The sequence below is a fragment of the Halichoerus grypus genome, chromosome 8 (genome assembly GCF_964656455.1).
Source record: "Halichoerus grypus chromosome 8, mHalGry1.hap1.1, whole genome shotgun sequence".
Lineage (NCBI taxonomy): Eukaryota > Metazoa > Chordata > Mammalia > Carnivora > Phocidae > Halichoerus > Halichoerus grypus.
Window position 1 is genome coordinate 125,140,570 of NC_135719.1, and position 20,186 is coordinate 125,160,755.

The 20,186-nt window shown below is 51.6% G+C and overlaps 1 protein-coding gene across 2 annotated transcripts in view; it reads right to left on the reverse strand.

Annotated features, from left to right (window-relative positions):
• Positions 1-20,186, reverse strand: part of LTBP2 (latent transforming growth factor beta binding protein 2) — a 102,471-nt gene that overhangs the window by 43,449 nt on the left and 38,836 nt on the right. The window contains exons 4-8 of one of the 2 annotated variants that reach the window (XM_036114450.2): positions 8,325-8,515; positions 6,038-6,208; positions 5,287-5,493; positions 4,203-4,480; positions 3,047-3,149 (exon numbers count right to left, since the gene is read on the reverse strand). The exons of the other annotated variant lie outside the window; for it this stretch is intronic. Coding sequence (XP_035970343.2) covers positions 3,047-3,149; positions 4,203-4,480; positions 5,287-5,493; positions 6,038-6,208; positions 8,325-8,515 — 950 coding nt within the window. The remainder of the gene's footprint in view (positions 1-3,046; positions 3,150-4,202; positions 4,481-5,286; positions 5,494-6,037; positions 6,209-8,324; positions 8,516-20,186) is intronic. 2 annotated transcript variants of the gene reach the window in all.

Below are 20,186 nucleotides of genomic sequence, written 5' to 3' on the forward strand. Positions count from 1 at the left end.
AAAAATGTGGCCTTAATCAAAGTGGCTTTTGAGAGCTGTCGCTCTTTGGACCCTGACAGGGGGACTGCAGAGGCTCTGAAAACTCCTGAGGGTCAGGAAGATGGGGTTCAGGCCGCGTTCTGGAAGGTCGGCTGCATCTGTCACCCAGAGTAAAGGAAGAAAGAAGGGAGGGGATCAGAGGCTGACCTAAATGGACTCCCTGAGCCATCTCCCTGAGAAAGAGAGCACTGGAGAATTTTTTCCAGAAGCAGAGGGATTTATCTGTGCCACGTAAACGAGACTTCAAGGCAGTTTCTTTCCTCATCAGAAATAGCATTGTTCTGCAGGGGCCTTCTTTGCCAGTCCGGCATGGAGCCTCAGAAGCCAAAAGGTGATTTAGGGGAAGCTAGGAAGTCACATAGCTCCCCAGCTGTTGGCTTTATTACTCCCTTCATCCCCTGATTCTGCTCGATGACCTTGTTGGGGATGACAAAGCCCTTCCCTGAAGGACACAGCCTTATTTCATCAGAGGAGACTTAAAGGCTCAGAGGGGCAAAGCCACCAGGCCTAGGAATGTTCTAGAACCCAGAAGTCCCGCCTGCCTTGCCAACCATTCCCAAACCTACCCAGCAGCTCACCTTTTCTTCTTCTGACTCTTGCAAGGTAGCTTGCTTGTCATACCTACTTAGAGAAACATCCCCAACCCCCAGCCCTAGGCTCAGGCGTGGAGCTAGGTGTTTGGCATCCTGTCAACACAAAAAAGGTTCCTCAGTGTCTTGCCCCTTCTCTATACAATGCCACTGCACCTGAACGTGTTGTAAGTGTTTACGTTCCCTGGTCTTTGTTATTTCTTGCTCAGTGTGCTGGAATGCTTGACATTCCAGGGTTTGCACCCTGGTGCCTGGCTTGCTGAGATGTGCTGAACACAGTGGGGGAGGTGGGTGGGAGGCACTAACTGGGACAGGGAGGAGGTGAGGGCACAGCCTTGGGTGTGCCATGCTCCAGGAAAAGTTTCTCACTCTCTTGGTCTCACCTGCATCTGCAATTTCCTTGAGTTGTTAAGCTCTTCCCCATCTCTTTGGCCTACTCTAATAATTCTTCAGATCTCATCCCGGATGTCACCCCCTATAAGAAGCTTTCCCTCGGGGCGCCTGGGTGGCTCAGTTGGTTGGGCGACTGCCTTCGGCTCAGGTCATGATCCTGGAGTCCCGGGATCGAGTCCCGCATCGGGCTCCCTGCTCAGCGGGGAGTCTGCTTCTCCCTCTGACCCTCCTCCCTCTCATGCTCTCTGTCTCTCGTTCTCTCTCTCTCTCAGATAAATAAATAAAATCTTTAAAAAAAAAAAAAAAAAAAAAAAAGAAGCTTTCCCTGATCCACAAATTTGAGCTAGGATCCCCTACCCCACAGTGAACAGATGTGCAGGTTGTCCACTGCACAAAAGCACCACATCTCAGAGAATCACTGGCATCTTAGATTTGTATTTGTAGAGACTGTTTTGAACAAAGGAAGGGGCACCTTTCTCTAATTTGTGCAAAGGTGCTATAGGACCTATCTATGGTCCCAGTTCCGCTGTGTTCCCACCGCATCTGGCATTTGTCTAGTTAGTGCTACCTGTATACGCCCCCCGTACCCGAGACTGTAAGCTTGGAGAAAGGAGACACTGCTTGTGGCTCAGCCTCCACTGTCTTTCCTGGGCCCACACACTAGGAGCACTTCAAATGGCTGCTTCACTAATGTAAATATCCGTTGACTGAATGCGATGTGGGATGTGGAAGTCTCAGGGGTGGACCTAACCAGAGGGAGGGAGGGAAAGAGGGCAACAAGAAAAGTGGTGAGACATCTCTGGCCTGCAGGGGGAGACGCTGAGCAGTTCAAGGCCCTCTTCCGCCTCGGGGCAGTGGGTCCCTGCCCTTTTCCCTTTGTGGAGGGATACTTCGCAGCAATAATAATAACAGCTACTGTTTATTGACCTGATGCTAAGCACATGCCTCACCTACTTGCCACAGCAGCCCCACTGTCTCCATTCTGCAGAACGCAGCTGGCACGGAGACGAGGTCAGCCAGCAGAAGGACCTGCTCCGCGCTGCGTGCTCAAGCCTGGAAGCTCACAGCTAGCCTGGAAGCTCCATCACACTGCAAAACCGGCTACACTTATTTTTAAATGGGAAAATATGGTCCCTGCTCCACAACCAAGTCTGAAGTTAGGAACAGCCCTGCCCCTCCCACCTGTGGGCGCCAGGCCAGGCCCCCTACAAAGCCAACTCACCAAGTTGACTGTTGACAGGAAAAAGAAATCCATGCCAGGCTTGGGCCCAGACCCCAGGAGTGGGGCCAGGTGGGAGAAGACAGGCCGAGCGGGCAGAAGTTATCCTCGGGCACAGGCACCTCATCACCCACCTCCCAACCGTAAGATCGATGCCTAGGAGAGCAGCATGAACAGGCATTTCGCTGACTCCCAAATCCTCAGTGCTTGGCACACACAAGGCACCTGGTGAGTATTTGCCGAATAAATGAACGAACGAGCGAATGAATGAATGAATGAATGAATACACGTTAGGCTTTTCCCACCATCCAAAAGAGAGCAGGGAACTGGGCTTCCCATATCCCAAGGCAGAGGACCCTCTGGGACAGACACCCAACCTTGACTGGGTTAGGAAACAGGAGGGAAGGAGGTGAGGCCCCTCCAGGGAGAGAATGAGGGAAACGCTGAGTCACTACATCAAGATCACTGGGCCCCTGATGCCTGGGCAGGGGGGTATGTAGAAGGGGGCCCAGCATGGCATGGGACCCCTACAATCTGAGCAAGAACAACTAGCATGAGGGAGGAACCCCTCCCAGGCAATCAGATAGAGCAGAGAGTCCAGGCTGCACCTGGGCGCGAGCCGTCTGAGCTGTCAGGAGGCTCAGCCACCAGCCAGAAGCACCCTCGAGGCAGATCTGGAAAGCCTGCCCAGTTTACCAGCCTGTTCTCCCTGCCTGGCCTCTGAGACCCTGGTGGGAGGTGAAGCAGAGGCCAGGCCTTGGGAAAGCTGCGCCCCAAACCCTACACCCCCGCACCTAGCACTCACCTGGTCTGGGTGGGCATGGGGCACATGAGGTCACCCCCCAGAAGGCTCCCACACTGCCACAGCAATCCTCTTGGGCAGTCAGCTCCAGCAAGGGGTTGGCACACTGGAAAAGAGGCCATGGACACCCATCACTCCCTCTTCCCTTTCCTGCTGTGCCAGAGCTGTCCCAGGAAAACCCGAGGCGAGGGCTCAACCCCAATATCCTGCTCCAGGGATGCCTCACCAAAGGGAGGAGAGGAGAGAGTCAGGGGATGCCCCGGAAGGAAGCAGAGAACCTTGCAGTCCATCCCACCAAACCCTAAGCTTGGGGGCAGGGCACACCCAGATAAGAAAAGATCTGCTCTGTGCAGGACTGCAAACATCCCCCTTCCATGTCCCCAGCCCACAGAGGGTCCCAAAGGATGGGCTTTCCTCCATCAAACTCCAGGGAACTATAGGGTCACCTACGATGCAAGCCTTCCCCATGAACAGGGTCTAGGCTCAGGGACACGGCAAGTTGAGAGGCCACGGAGGATCTGGGGACTCAGAGTCCCTATCCCTTGGCTACTCCCTACCTCCTCCAGTTCCCTAACCTCAGGAGGGGTTTCTGGAAACGCCAAAATGCAACTCTAACAAAAACCATCCTAGGTCTGGCTTAGCCCATATTTTTAGGTGCCCAGATTCAGAAAAACTCCCCTGATTTCCCATCACTGACTATGGATGCCTCCAGGAGGGATGGGGTGTCTCTCATCTTTTACCCCCAAAGCTTTAGGGTTTAACCTATCCACATCTCTGTGCTCTTCAATGTCAATGGAATACCATGCTTTTTCTTGTAGGATCTAACAGCCCTACTGTCCACGCACCGGGAGTCCTAGGCTCGGCTCCAGTACAGGCCAGGGTTTACTGGGACCAGAAGATGCTGCTGCCCTTCCAGAGGGGGACTCTTTTGGGGCTTCTTCGGCATGCCTGGCACTGACAAGTATCCAGTGGAGCCTAGGTAGTAAGGAGGCCTCTCCTTGCTCACACAATTTATGCCCTACGTTTTCCCATATGGCGAATAGGAGACTCTACGGACATACATTCCATAAGAACGAGGAGCAGAGAGAAGAAGGGGCAGAGTGAGGAGCAGTCACTATTCGGGAAGCCTGTAGGGCTGAGGCAGGGGATGCATTCTCACCTGTCCGTTCACAGAGCTCAGGTAACAGCGGCCCAGCCCTCCTGGAGGCCTGGGTGCCGCCGGGGGCGGTGGCTGAAGGGCCTCTCCAGACCGCGCAGGGATGCTGTTGCCGTCCCAGTGGCTATGGCGGGGGCTGGCGGGGAGCCAGGGCGAGGGTCTGGTCTCCACGCTGTTCTCCTCCGGGGCCTCGCCCCGCACCCGAGCCACCTGATGGACCTGCACGGAGGCCTCCGGCGGGTGGCGGATGTGCACCTTCACCAAGGAGGGGTTCACGGAGGCTGGGCACAGGGGCTGGGTCAGAGCCGGGCAACAGGGCCCCACCTTCTGAAGAGGGCCCAGCACCCCTGGGCCAGGCCACTGGCTCTATGTCTCCCCCGAATTCTCCTCCCATTTTTCCACTCTCTGCTCAAACCCAGAACAACTCCCCAGTGAGGACAGGATGGAGCACAAACTCCTTCACTTTGCACCTTCCAAAGAAGGACCTTCATGCTCAACCTCCAAATTACCTTCCTGATTCTACCTCCTCCCGCCATCCTGCACAACCCCTGAACTCTGGCCCGACAGACCCCTCAGGGCCCCACCTCCACACCGTGGCTCATACTGGTCCCTGCGCAGGGGAACCCCTCCCGCCTTCTCTGCTTAATCAAAGTCTATCCACCCTTTAAGGCCAGCTGAAGTCCACCTCCTCCACGAAGCCTTCCTGAGCACAATTAGGGGGCTCTCCTCCCCCGACCTCCTATGGAAGTCTGTATTTTTGGTAGCTTTTACGTGGCACCTGATAATGGAAGGCATGTTCCATTCTTCCTATCCAGCCTCACTGTCTTGTCCAGGGCTGAGGGTTCCCTGAAGGCAGGACCCCGCCTTTATACTTTTTTGTCTCATCCATAGCACCCAGTAGGGAGCAAGGGCAAAAAAAAATTATTGATGAATTTGGAGGAAGGGCAAAGAGAAGTTTAGGAAATGAAATTGAGCCCCGGGGGCAGAGAAGGAGGGAGGTCTGACTGGAGGCAGCTTCTGTGCCCTCCACCACGATGCCGGCACCCCCATGCCCGTGGCCCAGTGCACCCCCCAGCCCCACACTCACCCAGCTGGTTGGAGAGAGGCAAGGTGAAGGTGGACTGCCTCAAGGGGCCTTCCCGCAGGGCCCCGTGGCGGGAGCCCCTCTCTGGAGGCCCCATGTCCAGCTTTGGGGAGGGCAGGTGGCAGAATTTTCCGGTGGAGTTGGCAGGGCACCAGCACTCATCCCGGCCGATGCAGCGGCCCCCGTTCAGGCAGGGGATCTGGCAGAAATCTATAACATTGATCTCAAGGTGACCAGTGGTAGAACAACATAGCAGCGCCCACCACGGGGCCAGAGGGTGACCACAGGGAAGCAGGGGGAGCAGGCACTCCAATCTGGATGGCCCGGGGAGCCCAGCACACCCTGAAATGCAGGGACTTTCCAGGACGCCGGGAATGAGGAAGGGTAGATAACAGCCGGCCGTTGCCTTTCTGAAGAGCCCTCTCACACCTTCCCGGGATCCCACAATAACCTGGGGGACAGGAGGGCTAACTCTACTAACTCTACTAACTCCCTCACTTCTCTGTGGGGGAACCATGGACTCAGGTGGGTTATGGGACTTGCCTAGAGTCACACAGCTAGGCTGTCACAGAGCTGGGTGAGGACTCAGCATTCTGTGTGACTGGGGACAACTCACGGAAGCCATAGTATGAGAGCAGTAGGCTTCCTTCCTGCAGAAGGTCTGGGCTCCTGCCCAAGGCAGGCCTGTCCCTCTGGGCACCCTGCCCCTCCCCAGGGCCTGGGAACCCCCTGAGGAGAGGGGGAAGGGACTCACAGATTCGGAAGCCAGACTTGGGGTCATGCCCATGACCACCCTGGCTATATAGGGTGGTGGTGTCGCCACGCTCACAGCTGTTGGAACAGTGTCCATGCGCACAAGTCTGCTTGCAGATGGTGGGAGTGAAGACGATCTTGATCTTCTTGATTTTCTCAGTGAGGTTCAGCCCTGCAGAGAGAGGGCTTGGGTCCAGGGGGCAGGGCTGAGAGGCACAGCTGTGACCTCCAGAGGCTGGTTAGAAAGGCCCATGGGGTCAGGGGTGAATCCATCCCAGGGGCATTTGCTAAGTACCTACTGGAAGCAAGGTCCCACAGTGGGAGCAGGGTGGTGGTACCTTTGAGAAGCTCATAGTCCAACATGTACTGAGGGATGCCAACGTGCCAACCACTAAGCTCGTGCTTTATGCACATTCACTCTTGTCCTTCTTGGGGGAGCACCCTTTTAGGTTGAACCGTTAGAAATTGCCATTTGTGTAGGTTACAATGGCCGAATACTGACCATGTTCCTATACCCAATCTGATATTTCTATTTTACGGTTAAGGAAACTGAGGCCCAGAGAAGGTTGCGTTGCCCCACATCACACAGCTGGCAAGTGCCGCAGTCGGGCGTGGAACCTGCGGGCAGAGGACTGACTGTAGCTGTGACCTGCCAGAGAGGAGTTTTCTAAGAGAAGGGGAGGAAGACAGAGCCTGCGAGAACGACTAGAGTCAGGCTGTGGATGCCCTGATTGCCAGAACGAGGACGAGGACGGGCCCTTTATTTGGTTGGTGGTGGGAAGCCTTTGAAAGTTTTCAGTGGGAGATCAAAGAGGACTGGTGGAGGACTGGTGCCCTCCCAGCTGGAGTGGGCAGGGGGGCGGGGAGGCAGGGAGACCAGCTGGGAGGGCACGCAGCCATGCAAGCTGGTTCTGTAACACAGGTGGTCGCGGTGGAAATACAAAGGAGGGGTATTCATTCAGCGTGGGGAGCCCCGGGAGGGAAACCAGAGGGAGAGGGCTTGAGGAGGGAAGTACAAAAAGTCTGTGTAGACCGTGTGTTCAAGAAGCTAGCCTGGGAAGGGGGGAGAGACAGGGAGGAAGCCCGAGGGGAGTAGAGAAAGAACTCTGTGGATGTGTGTATGCGTGCAAGCATGTGTGTGAGAATGGGAGCGGGAACCAAGTGTATCTGCTGGTGGGAAGGAGCTGGGGGGGGCAGGCTGAAGAGGGAGGAGAGAGGGTGTTGGGGGAAGGACAAGAGACGGTCTAGTGTTCTAGAGGAATCAAGAAGGGGGACATGCCCTTTTCAAGATGGCAAGAAAGGAGGTCATGGACTACAAAAAGGAATGAGTACTGACAGGGATAAACCTCGAAAACATGATACTAAGTTGCAGCAGACACCAAAGGCCACATATTGTGCAGACTCTGTTAGGACATGTCCAAGGTAAGCAAATCTCTAGAGACAAAGTAGATCAGTGGGGCCCGGAGCTTGGGGGAGGGGGAAAGAGGCTTAATGGGTACAGGGTTTCTCTTGGGAGTGATGACAATGTTCTAGAATTACATAGTGATGGCGGTTGCACAAAATTATACACTTAAAACCACTGATGTGTACACTTTAAAAATGGTTAATTTTATGTGAATTTCACTTCAACTTTTACCATGGCAAGAAAAGAAAGGAGGTGAGCTCAGGCACGGGTTTAGGTAAGGGAGTGGTGTGCACGGTGGGGCAGATGGGCAGGAAGGTCAGGAGCTCTCCAAGAGGTGGCAGGCGTGTCCACGTGCTGATGGGATGGGGCTTGGGAAAGTGGGGGGCAGCTTGGAGTAGCTGCTCTGAGGGACGAGAGAGAGAGACAGAGACAGAGAGAGGGAGCAGGCACAAAGGAAAGGACTGTTGGACAAGGAGCAGAATGTGCCGAGGCGTGAACCCACAGGGATGCTCAGCTGTCTCCTCTAGAACGCAGAAGCCCAGCTGTGGGTGCTAAGGAAGCAATTGCTCAGGTTGGTCCAGGAGGTTTGCAGGAAGGATAAGGTGGAGGGAGCAGGGCCAGGGAGGGGAGGTTCATGGCTGGATATGAAGGAAGCAAAGGCAGGACGTGTGATAGGGGCAAAGTCCCCGATCAGCTGGTTTGGGACCCTTGGAGCCCAGCACAAAGCAGGCACTTGGTGACTGCTGGTTGATTGGCTGAGAGGATGAGGGACAGGTGAAACTCGGCCGGCCCGTGAGAGTGGAGGGGAGGCAAAAGCGGGGACAGGAAGGTCAGAGATTTAGATGCCCTGCTCTCCTAGGACCCTGAGACAGGGCATCCTTACCCCAGGGGGATGACAGGCGGTCCAGATACGCTGCCTGCTGGGCGCCATCCCTCCGCTCAAGGCCTGGCCCTGCGGGCAGGGCATTGGAGGTGAGCTGACCGCTGGCTGCGGCGGTTGGGTAAAGCCGGACAGTCCGGGACAACCCCGCGTGCTGTTGGGAGGGCTGGGTCTGGCTGAGCCCACTCAGGGTCCTGTGGAGATGATCGTGGAACGGGGGTTTACCGCCTAGGAGCAGCATCACTGTGCCCTCTGTCCCCGCTTGGGCTGCCCAGCCCCCACCTCTGCACTAGAAGAGTGCCCTCTGTCTGGTTGCCTTCTCTCCACCCATCTGCAGCGATTCAGGGATGTGGAGGTGCCCTGAGGAAGGGGGAGTGAGGGAAGGCCCGCCAGTTGGTTCTGCGAGAATGCCTAACCCTATGCGGAATAGCCAGGCGTTTGCTGGGTTATTCTGGGCAAGTCACAGCTTCTCTGGGCCTCAGGGCCCGAGACTATAAAACAAAGGTGTTAGACTGGTCCCTTGTGGCTTTGACATTCTGAGAATCTGAGACTCTTAGGAACCAACCTCTGCCCCCAAACCGAGTCCTGCCCCCAAGCCTACTCCCTGCCACTTCTAAATTCAGCCCTTAACACAAATTACCTGTGGAAATGGTGCCCAACAAATGCTTATTCACAGATTGATTTGGGGGCGGAGCCTAGACTATCCCTCTCATTTCTTTTCATTGTAAAAGTAATACAACAATATTCAAGGAAAAAACAACCTAATTCAGCATCCCCCTGCCCCCACGCAGCAAATACTTTGCACATTTCCTTTTAACCTTTGCTCAAATATACGTTCTTATCCCATTGTCATCACCTGTAGACACAGCTTAAATTCTGATTTTTCACTTAACATTAGATCATATTTTATACAATCCCAGTTTTCATATTTATCATCTCAGTTACTACACGATAGTCTATCTGAAGACAAATCAGATTTATTTATTCAGACATTTGCCTGTTGCACGGATTGTTTTTAATTTTTTTTTTTTTAAGATTTTATTTATTTATTTGACAGAGAGAGACACAGCGAGAGAGGGAACACAAGCAGGGGGAGTGGGAGAGGGAGAAGCAGGCTTCCCGCCGAGCAGGGAGCCCGATGTGGGGCTCGATCCCAGGACCCTGGGATCATGACCTGAGCTGAAGGCAGATGCTTAACGACTGAGCCGCCCAGGCGCCCCTGTTTTTAATTTTTAACTGTGGACATACTTATGTTCACATAAGTATGGCTTTTTTTCCTTCCATTAAAATATTCCTTTAGTAAAGGGGGATTCATTATACTATTCTATTTTATTTTGTATGTTTGAAAAATACTTAAAATAGACAGTTAAAAAGGATCATTCTTTTAGGATTAATTCTATGGACTAGAATGACCATATTGAAAGGTATAAGAAAAAGGTTATAAACATTTATGGCTCTAGGTACACACTGGGGCTTTGTTTTTTGAAAGGGTGTATCAAAATGTATAAATGTACTACTCAGAGTGCAACCTCTACATCCTAATGTGTTATTTTTTTTTATACTTTGCTAATTGAATAAGTATAAAATGGTACTTCACTGTTGCCTTTTCTCTCTTTTATTTATTACTTCTGAGTTGAAATGTTCTTCATGTATCTATATACCACTTGTGAAAACTTTCTGCTCGTGTCCTTTGATATCTTAACCATTTGAACCGTCTCACAAATTTGAAAGCATTATTCATGTGTTTGTTATTAGGCCAGTCTACAAGGCAGCCTCCATGGTAAATATCCTGTCCCTTCACAGTGTATATGAACCACTGTATATGATGGTGTCTGCACTGTGGTCAGTGGGAGCACACTGTGGACACTGAAGCTGAGGGAGCAATTCCTGGTCCAAGGTTAGACATCCAGTAAATCAGGGCCCTGGGATTCCAGCCCAGAGCATCCTGACTTGTGCCACCTAATAGAGCAGCTCAGACCACGATGGAAGCTCAGCCGAGGAGCATCTGCTCAGGCCTGGAGGGCGCTCCTTCCCCCAGTGGGTCCCTCCTTCCCCCAGTGGGTCCCTCCTTCCCCCAGTAGGTTCCTCCTTCCCCCAGTAGGTTCCTCCTTCCCCCAGTAGGTCCCAACCCTAGCCTCTCCGCTGGATTCCTTGCCCAAGTGGGATAAGGGGTAGGACCCTCTCCTTCTGCTGTCCCTACTCCAGTTCTGTTGACGCTGAGTGCCTAGGCCATTAACAAGCTTCCTCTTATCCTTTCCTGGCAGAAGCCAAATCAGGAGAGATGTCAGAGGCGGGTACCCCCGTACTTTCCTAGGCTATGTTTAGCCCTCCCCCAGGCCCCTCTGCTCAGAGCTTGGCTCCCATAGGCTTTTTTTTTTTTTTTTTTAAAGATTTTATTTATTTATTTGACAGAGATAGAGAGAGCACAAGCAGGGGGAGCGGCAGGCAGAGGGAGAGGGAGAAGCAGGCTCCTCGCTGAGGAAGGAGCCGATGCGAGGCTCCATCTCAGGACCCTGGGATCATGACCTGAGCCAAAGGCAGACGCTTAACCGACTGAGCCATCCAGGTGCCCCTCCCATAGGCTTTAATGCTGTTCTTCCTTCCAGGGCCATCCGCAGCAAATCTTTACCCTGACAGGCCCCAAACATGCTTCACCCTGCTTCCTGAGTTTGGGGTCTAGAGTGGGAGAGAGGTCCTCGAGAAGTGGGCGAGAGTTAGCCACTCGAGAAGTTCTGGGAGCTGTAATGGGCCAGAACTGGGATCCCAAACCTCAGGCACCTGCTCCTCATTCCCAGGAAAAGATCAGCACAACCAGCTGCAGCAGAAAACACAATCCTTTCAAGATCTTCCCAGAGTGTGCCCGAGAGAGAGAGCTGGTGGGTTGGTGGGAGTCGCCTCCTGGTGGCACCGGGCTGGTGCCACGGCTCAGCTTAGTGCCAGCACCGTAGAACACCCTAGAAAGATTAAGGTCGTAGCTCACGTTCTGCCCAGTTCTGCACTTTTTTGAACTTGACCAATGAAGAGCTCCCCAATCTGGTCAAGATGGAAACTCAAAGGGTTTTTCTTGGTAGTTTGTTGTCATTGTTATCACTGCTGTCACTCGTTTCTCCAATGGAACTCAATGCTGATGGCCCCAAGATTCCTAAGTTCAAATCCTAAGTCCAGTGGTTAATGTTGCAGAGAAGAAAAAAGCCACCACCAACAAAGAACCTCCCACGTTCCCTAGTTGTAGGTAGGACCTGGCTGTACGGAGGGGAGAAAACAGGATCAGGCTAGGCAAATGTCAGTTCTTCCTCTTCTAGCAGAATGGCCTGAGCAAGTCACGGAGCTCCCCTGAGCCTCAGATTCCTCATCAGTAAAGTGGGAATAGCAATGCCACATCATGGGGCTGGAGTGAGGACTAAGAGAAATAGCAAGGTTGTGATTACTTTGTAAATATAAGTAAATGGCATGAGTTGAAAAATATGCCAGAATTTTACAATCACATGAATGACAACAAAAAAAGTGCTAGATACAGTTCAGACAAGTATAACAAATTGTTTTGAAAGAAAGCCACTGAGGGCGCCTGGGTGGCTCAGATGGTTGGGCGTCTGCCTTCGGCTCAGGTCATGATCTCAGGGTCCTTGGATCGAGTCCCGCATCGGGCTCCCTGCTCCTTGGGAGCCTGCTTCTCCCTCTGCCTCTCTCTCTCTCTCTCTCTGTCTCTCATGAATAAATAAATAAAATCTTAAAAAAAAAAAAAAAGAAAGAAAGCCACTGAAAATTCTTCTTCATCTAAGGGGAATGAAAGACTCCCCAAAACACTTTGTTATACTGTCCAATCATCCTCATATGTAAAGGGCCAAGTGCCCAATCTGGTGTCCACACATTTTTAACAACCGGAGCCTCCTGAACCTAATCCACTGTCATCTACTGTTGGGATGGGGATTTGGGGTTAAATGGCAGAAATAAAAAGTTCTGCCTTGTCTGAGAGCTCACAGCAGAGAAAAGGAGGAAGCCCCAGTTCTTTGATAGGTTCTACCTCTTCCACCAAAATTACCCCATAAGGCAACCACCATCTCCTTTCTTAAGCCCCAGCTCAGTCCTTAGAGGTGGGCAGGGAGGCCCACAATGCGAGGAGGTGGCCTCCAGCTGGTTGCCTGTGCCCTCAGCACTTAGAAGGTCAGAGGCAGCTAGGATGCGGTGCAGATCGTGAGCTGGGGAGTTTGTAAGCCCCATAGTCTGGCTTTGTGTTATCTTCGCACTCATTTCTCTTAAGTGATTCACAAGCCTTTAGCAAAAGCCCGGTTGCATGCCCCATTCTAGTCTCAGTTAGGTCGTGGGATATCAAGGAAAGGGTGTGGCGGGGTGTTGGGCCCAGGGTGGTCTAAAGAAGCAGTGCCCCCTTAAGGACAAGAGTGGTGACAACAGGGGCAAGCGAGAGCTTCACCGAGAAGGTGACTTTCTTAACCACAGTCCCCCACAGGAGAGGGTCCGTCTACTCAGCCTTGGAAGAGTTGTTTTGATTTCATCAAAGGATAACAGTTCTTGAACTTTCCTGGCACAAGAAGGGAATTTGCTATCTCTCTGGGATTGTTCCAAGGAAGTCCTGGCAAAGCAGCCACAATGGACCAGAACAGCTGTCCCTAGACTTTAGGATCGCATGGATCAGTAAAATTTTGAAACAAATGTAGGAGAACAGCATAAAGTTGCCAATTTTTTGTTTAGGTAAGTAAGAAATTCACACAGACACACACAGACACACACACCTACCAATTATTACCACCATAATTCCATGAAAGAAAAGACATTTCAATGTCAAAAAGAAACATTTGAACAAGCTTAACTTCATGGAAACCTCACCACATTGACTTTATTTTCTTCATTTCTTCATGGACCAATGAAACATTCATGACAGGCTAACACCAAGCCAAGAGGAAACCACTGAGCTACAGTGTGAGGACTTTTGGGCTCTTTTGACAAATTTGGGAGAAGAAAAAAAAAAACTTCCCGTCCCTGCTGGCTGGGATCTTCAGACCCAAGTGAAAAGTGCCCGGACAGTGCATACCTAAAATGATGTCACTCAGTTCAATGTGGTGTGCCAACATTCTGCCACCCTGAAAAGATATTTAACACTGAGGTTTTCAAAAGCAATTGGAGAGACAAGTGGGTGAGGGGCTCCATGCCTTTCACCCCATCCAAGTGCCCCTGAGCCTGGAGGCTTCACTCTACCTACTTTATAAATTGGGCTTCCAAATACTGTTTTGTTTTAAAAGGGTTTTGCTGCTAAAAGAAAGTTTAAAAACATCACTATATGGTGCATAGAATAATTATAGCTACCATCTATTGAGCACTGAGCCAGATGCTTTATTATTTTTTTATTATTTTTTATTTTTTTAGATTTTTTTATTTGAGAGAGAGAGTGAATGAGTGAGAGAGAGCATGAGCAGGGGGAGGAGCAGAGGGAGAGGGAGACTACCAGACTCCCCGCTGAGCAGGGAACCCGATGCGGGACCAGGACACTTGGGATCATGACCTAAGACAAAGGCAGACGCCTAACCAACTGAGCCACTCAGGCACCCCAAGCCAGATGCTTTAAATGCATCATCTTAACCACATTATTTTATTGAATGATACAAGTAAGTTGCGGAATAACATGGATAGTATGCTTCCAGGTTTGTGTCTTAAGAAAAACTTCTCTCTCCCCCTATAGATATTTATACAGGCATAGGAAAGATCTGGAAGGATTTGTAAACCGTGGCTACCCCTGTTTTTACATTTTTGGAATTTTTTTCAGTAAAACATTTTACAGTAAACACGTATCATTTTGTAATAAAAATAAATCCTTATTTTTCACAGCAGCTCCATTTTATAGATAAGGAAACCGAGGTTCAGGAAAAGCATGGGAAATGTGTGCAAATAACTTGGATCCAAAGTGGACCATGATGGCTGACAGGGGTACAGGAATTCAGATGTAAGAAAGACCACATCATCTGAGCTGGGGCTTAAGAGAGGGGTAGGATTTTTCACAGTCCAAAATGAAGAGGAAGACATTGCAGATAAGAAAAATATTACAAGACAATGCGTGGTGGGGGGAAGCATGGGCTTTTTTCACAGGAAAAAAACACAAATGTTTCCTAAGCACATGAAAATATGCTCATTCTTTTTTTTTTTAAGATTTTATTTATTTATTTATTTATTTATTTTATATATATATAGAGAGAGAGAGAGCAAGAGACAGTGTGAGCAGGGGGAGAAGCAGAGGGGGAAGGGAGGGAGAGAGAAAGAATCTCAAGCAGACTCCCTGCTGATCACGGAGCCTGAAGCAGGGCTTGATCTCAGGACCCTGAGATCATGACCTGAGCGGAAACCAAGTGACCTGAGCAGAAACCAAGAGTCAGATGCTTAACCGACTAAGCCACCCAGGCGCCCTGAAGATATGCTCATTCTAAGAGATGTGCAAATGAAAACTACTCTGAGATAGCATTTTCAATCCATTAGATCAACAAAAATTCAAAAGTTTAATAATAGACTAATTTGGCAAGATTGTGCTGAAATAGGCACTCTCAAATGTTGCTGCAGGCACGTAAATTGATACAGCCCTTAGGAGAGCAATTGGGCAACGTCTCTCCACACTGAGTGCATCTATGCTTTGCTCCTGCAGTTCTATCTCCAAAATGATGCCGCAGATAAAGCTGCCATGTAGGCACTGCGGCCACCCTGCCCGGGTCCCCTGTGCAGCTGGTGCCCCTCCCACGGGCCGCATCTGAGTCTCGCTGGAGGCGGATGGCAACCACCTGACAAAGCCCCTCCCACACCAATGACTGCCTGAACAAGACGTTCAAAAGCCCTGCCCCTTGCCTGTAGGGGAGACAATTCTGCAAGCTCCACCCTCAGTCAGGCCTTGGCTTGATTTCCTTGGAACCAATCCTTGCTAGGCTCTTTCCACCTTCCCATCCTGCTTCCCTCCCTTGGCAATCCCCCAATAAATCACACACCATGGGAAGCCATGTCCCAGCTCCACCTCTAGGGGAGTCTGACCTAAGACACTTGTGGATGTCCAAAATGATGGATGAACAAGATTATTCATAGCAGCACTATTTTATAATAGCAAAATATTTTGTAAAGAATAGGAACAATGTAAGTGTCCTTCAGTAGGAGATTGGTTAAACAAACTAGGATATATCCACAGGATGGGGTCATATGCCCTGGAAACAGAAAGCAGCTTCTTACATCTATAGGAAAGCTCTCCAAGACATACTGAAAAGTGGATAAACAGCCCCGATCTGGTCCACTGACTGTTTTTATACGGATGGTGAACTAACAATGGTTTTTTTTATATATTTAAACAGTTGAAAAAGGTCAAAAGAAGAATATATTTCATGACATGAGAAAGTGATATGAAATTCAAGTTTAAGTTTCCATAAATAAAGTTGAGTTGGGACAGAGTGACGCTCACTGTCTGTGAGCTACTTTTGCTCTAAATGGCAGAGCTGAGTAGTTGTAGAACCATATGTCATACAAAGCCTAAAATATTTACTATCTGGCTTTTTATGGAAAAGTTTGCTGACTCCTGGTGTGGGGTATGTAAACTTTTGTGTAAACGTAGAGAAAATAAGCATATGTGTTGCATTTATTTTCATCTTTAAAAAGCAACCTAGGAAGGCTACCTTGGAAATTAATAACAGTGGTTACCTATGTACGTGGGGTGGCAGGGAGCAGGGAGGGGGCAGACGGGGAATAAACTCGTGCCACCATTTAATGAATGCTCGCTCTGCACCAGGCTCCATGCCTATAATGCACATTGCCCGCATCATCTCACATAGGTCTCTCCGTAATTCTAAGAGTTACTCATTATCCCATTTCACAGTCTAGAAAACAGAGAGTAGCAAGTTTCTATCCCTTCCTAAAGGTTACAGAACTCCCAAGGGCAGAAGCCAGGTTACCAAACCAGGTTAAGTTCATCCTAGAGCTACCCCACCATTTGTTATTGCCGTATCACCATTTTACAGATGAGGACACTGAGATTTTGGGGGATTGAAGAAGAATAGGTTCCAGTCCAAATGGTGGACAGTGTGAAGTATCAGAGAGGTGTCTGCGCTGTATTGAATGGGTGAGGAAGAGTCTCTGGAGAAGCCCACCTTCTTTCACTCATTCAAGAAGCACTTACTGAATGCCTGCCACATGCCAGGCCCTGAGGTCCAAGGATGGCAAAGACCCTCTGCCTCTCTCTTCTCCCGTGGAGCCTGGGCAAAGTGTCCAGCACTCCAGCGAAGGTGTGGGGGCACAGGGGGGGGCTGCATATTAGCCTTGAGATGTTCATGGTCTTCAAGCAGGTCTAGGACATAATGAGATAGGCCTTTTCAAATGATTATTACTCTGGTGAAAGATGACCTAGGTGTAGATGGACCAGAGAGGGGCAGGCTGGAGGCCAGCTGGAAGGCTTTGGCTGTGGTCTAGGCTAGCAGGGACCAAGGATGGGACCAGGAAGAAAGTCTGGATTCAAGGGATAGTAAAGTCATGGAGAATTCCCAGTCGTGGCTTAGACCAATGGTGGAGGGAGCTCCAGGGGCCAAGATCTCAAGTGGGAGATCCAAGAAGTGGCTCTGTCTGGGACACAACGAGCGTTGGATGCCTCAAGATGGATCTTGACATGGAAGCACCCAGGGGCAGCGCTCAGGAGAGAGACAGGGCACGGTCGGGAGCGTTGTAGGATAGAGCTGGTGGTCACGGAGGAGTTAGGAGGGAGGGATGACAGCACTCAGGGAGAGCATGCACAACAAACCCCGCTTCAGAGCTCCCTGCTGGACTGAGGCGTTAACTCTGCTAACACTTCCCGATCTCAGGAGGGAAAATGTGTTAATGAACAGACTGCTCTGAGTTCTAAGTTTTGTTCCCATAAATTCGTCTCCAGCCTTTGACACCTGCTACACCTTGTCGGCTAGCACACGATAAAACAAATGAATAAGCAGTAAATGCATATTAATGGAAAATGTGGCAGTGGCCCATCACACTTCACTTGACAGCATGTTCTTCTCACGGATACGTGTGTGTGCCTAGAGCTGGGTTTTATTTTGAACACCCAGACGATCATCATAGTTTCTGCTAATGAAACTGTTCTCAGCTCTAATCATGGGATTAATTACATTGATGGCATTCCTTATGACTCCCAGGCACCCTGGCACCTAAACCCTCTGAGAAATAGAGGAGTGAAGAGAGAGTAAGCAAGGGTGGAGGAGGGGCCTGGGGAGCACCAAGGCCTGAGGGCAGACAGAGGAAGAGGCTGTGAGGGTGTCAGAGAGGGAGCAGCCGGACAGGTAGGAGGGGGACAGGGAGCCAGGAGGGCCCTCCAGAATGCCGTCTCCGCTTCTGGCCCTCCTGTGACTGCAGGCCTCGCTAGGGGCAGGTGCCCAGGCCCCAGCGCCTCCCAGGTGGCTCAGTCTCCCCTGAGGATGTGGGTGCTGGCAAGGCAAGGGAAACCCTCACAGAGCTCTCTCTCTGCTCCTTCTCTCCTCAGGCCTAGGCCAGGGTCAGCCGGCCCTTGTGCTAAAACCCTCAGGGACCCACTGTAGTGTCGCCAGACCTCCTGCTCTGGGTCCTGCCACAAACCTGCCCTGCCTCAGCCGAGGGCAAGGGGGCACCCGGCCAGGGTGGATCAAGAGGAGGGGACACCGTGGACGTGGGACAGGACCCAGGAGCCCGCTGGTCTAGGAGAAGAACAGCTTGGGGGCTGGGCAGGTGAGAGGCAGGCTGGCTACGACTTAGCAGCTATCACTCTCCAGCGTCTGGGCACCACACGTGCCGGGTTGGTGGGTTCTTTGGTGACGCTGTGAGGAGGGGAGGGCTTGAGCAATAATGATGACTATGTATTGTGTGCTAATTCTGCGTTGTATATATTTTTTATTTTTTATAGATTTTTATTTATGTGAAAGAGAGAGCGAGAGTGAGAGAGAGAGAGCACAAGCAGGGGGGAGGAACGGCAGGCAGAGAGAGAAGCAGACTCCCCGCTGAGTGGGGAGCCTGATGCGGGACTCGATCCCAGGACCCTGGGATCATGACCTGAGCCAAGGGCAGATGCTCAACTGACTGAGCCACCCAGGCGCCCTGTGCTGTGTATTCATTGTTACATTTGCATTATATTATCTGATCTTCACAACCACCTTAGGGGCTAGGTATTGTTATTAGCCCCATGTTTCAGAAAAGGAAACTGAGGCACAGAGAGGTTAAGGAACTTGTCCAAGATCATTCATCTAGAGTCACTCTGTCCATCAGAACTTTCTGTGGGGATAGAAATGCTCTATAGTCTGCGCTATTCAATACGCTAACTACCAACCACTTGTGGCTTTTGAACCCTTGGAAACGTGGCTAGTGTGGCTGAGTTTTACGTTAAATCAAATTTAAATAGCCCCATAGGGCTGCTGATTACCATATTGGACGGTGCAGTATAAAAAATGGAGGAGTCAGCATTGGAATCCCAAAAGTCTATCTGGCCTGTAACTATGTGGATAGAGGTTCCCCTGGCCGCCCTCATTGTGTTCTCTGTCCCTTGAAGGCTTCGCTCTTACCCCAGGCACTAGGGTCCCCCTACTGTCTTGCCTGGGGGAATCAGCCCCCTCCTAAACCCTGCTCTCCTGCCCCCAGACTGCAGTATCTGGCATCAGATGTGAGGAGGGCTGTGGCAGGGAAGAGCCTGGATTTGCAGAGGACAGACCGAGGCCCATGCCACAGGGGAGCAGGTTTCAGCAGAGTGTGAAGAACGACGTTTTTGACCAGCGACAGGGTGACCCCTGAAGAGGCAGGAGCTTTGTGTGCCTGGGATAGTGGAGCTTTTCCTGAGTGCCAGAGAGGAAGCCGTAGGCCTCTGGGCTCACGGCAAGCTCCGGGGGTTGGTGCCCGGGGCCCCAGCCCCCGCCCTCTGCCTGGCACACTGATGTCTTCTCATCAGCACCGGCACCCTCACTCCCCGGTGCCCTCCTGAAATGTCTGAGAACTGGCTGTCCTGACACCTCTTCTGTCGCTCACCCTGTTTTGCCCACCCTGCTGTGTCCAATCCCTGGGACCTCAGTGGTCAGCCGGAGTCCCCAGTCCAGCCCCACCTCAGCCACCTGTGAGTCACATCCTCCTGCTCTGAGGTCTGAGTCTTTCTGTGCCCACACCCAGGTCTGAGACTTGGAGACGTGCGACACAGACCCCAGGGGAAGCCTCTGCCGGGTTGGGGGGGGTGGGAAGGGGGCAGAATCCTGGGCGGGGGGGGGGGGGGTCTGTCCTGCCTAGTCTCTGCCTGCTCTGCTCTCCCAGCCGGCTCAGGGGGAAACACAGCACCCCTGTTTCCTTGCAGGTAAATAAGAGGCAGAGGTTGGTGGGAGTTGTGCACGTCCAGGGGAATGTCTGTGGGGCACAAGCCCGGCCTGGGGCCTGACCCCCGCCTCTAGAGCAGCCCTGAAGTAGTAGTTGCTGCCTCAGTCTCCCAAGGGCCCAGAGACCCCGCTAGGCCTCCTCACTCTCCTCCGCCCTCTGGACCCCCCCATGACCTCATGTTGACAAACCCTTTTCCACTGAGCAGCCTGCCTTGTCGGCTGTCAGGCTGCCAAGCCCTGACCCCTTGAGACTCTGAATGCCTTTTTTTCTCTCCTGGCTGGGCGAGGGAGCAGAGCAGGGGAGCCGGAGCGGGCTGCCCAGGGCCCCGGAAATGCCCCTCACTTTCTACCCAGTTTGCCCAAGTGTCAAACTGCTAGGGTCATCGCCCTCTCCCTCCCAGCTGAGGAGAGGGCCCCTCCAAGAGTTCCTCCGTCTCCCTTTGGCCCAGCAGACCACCCAAAGTGCTGCAACTTGGCCAGGAACACAGATCCCCCCAGAGAGGAAGGCAAGGGATCAAGTCTTACATTC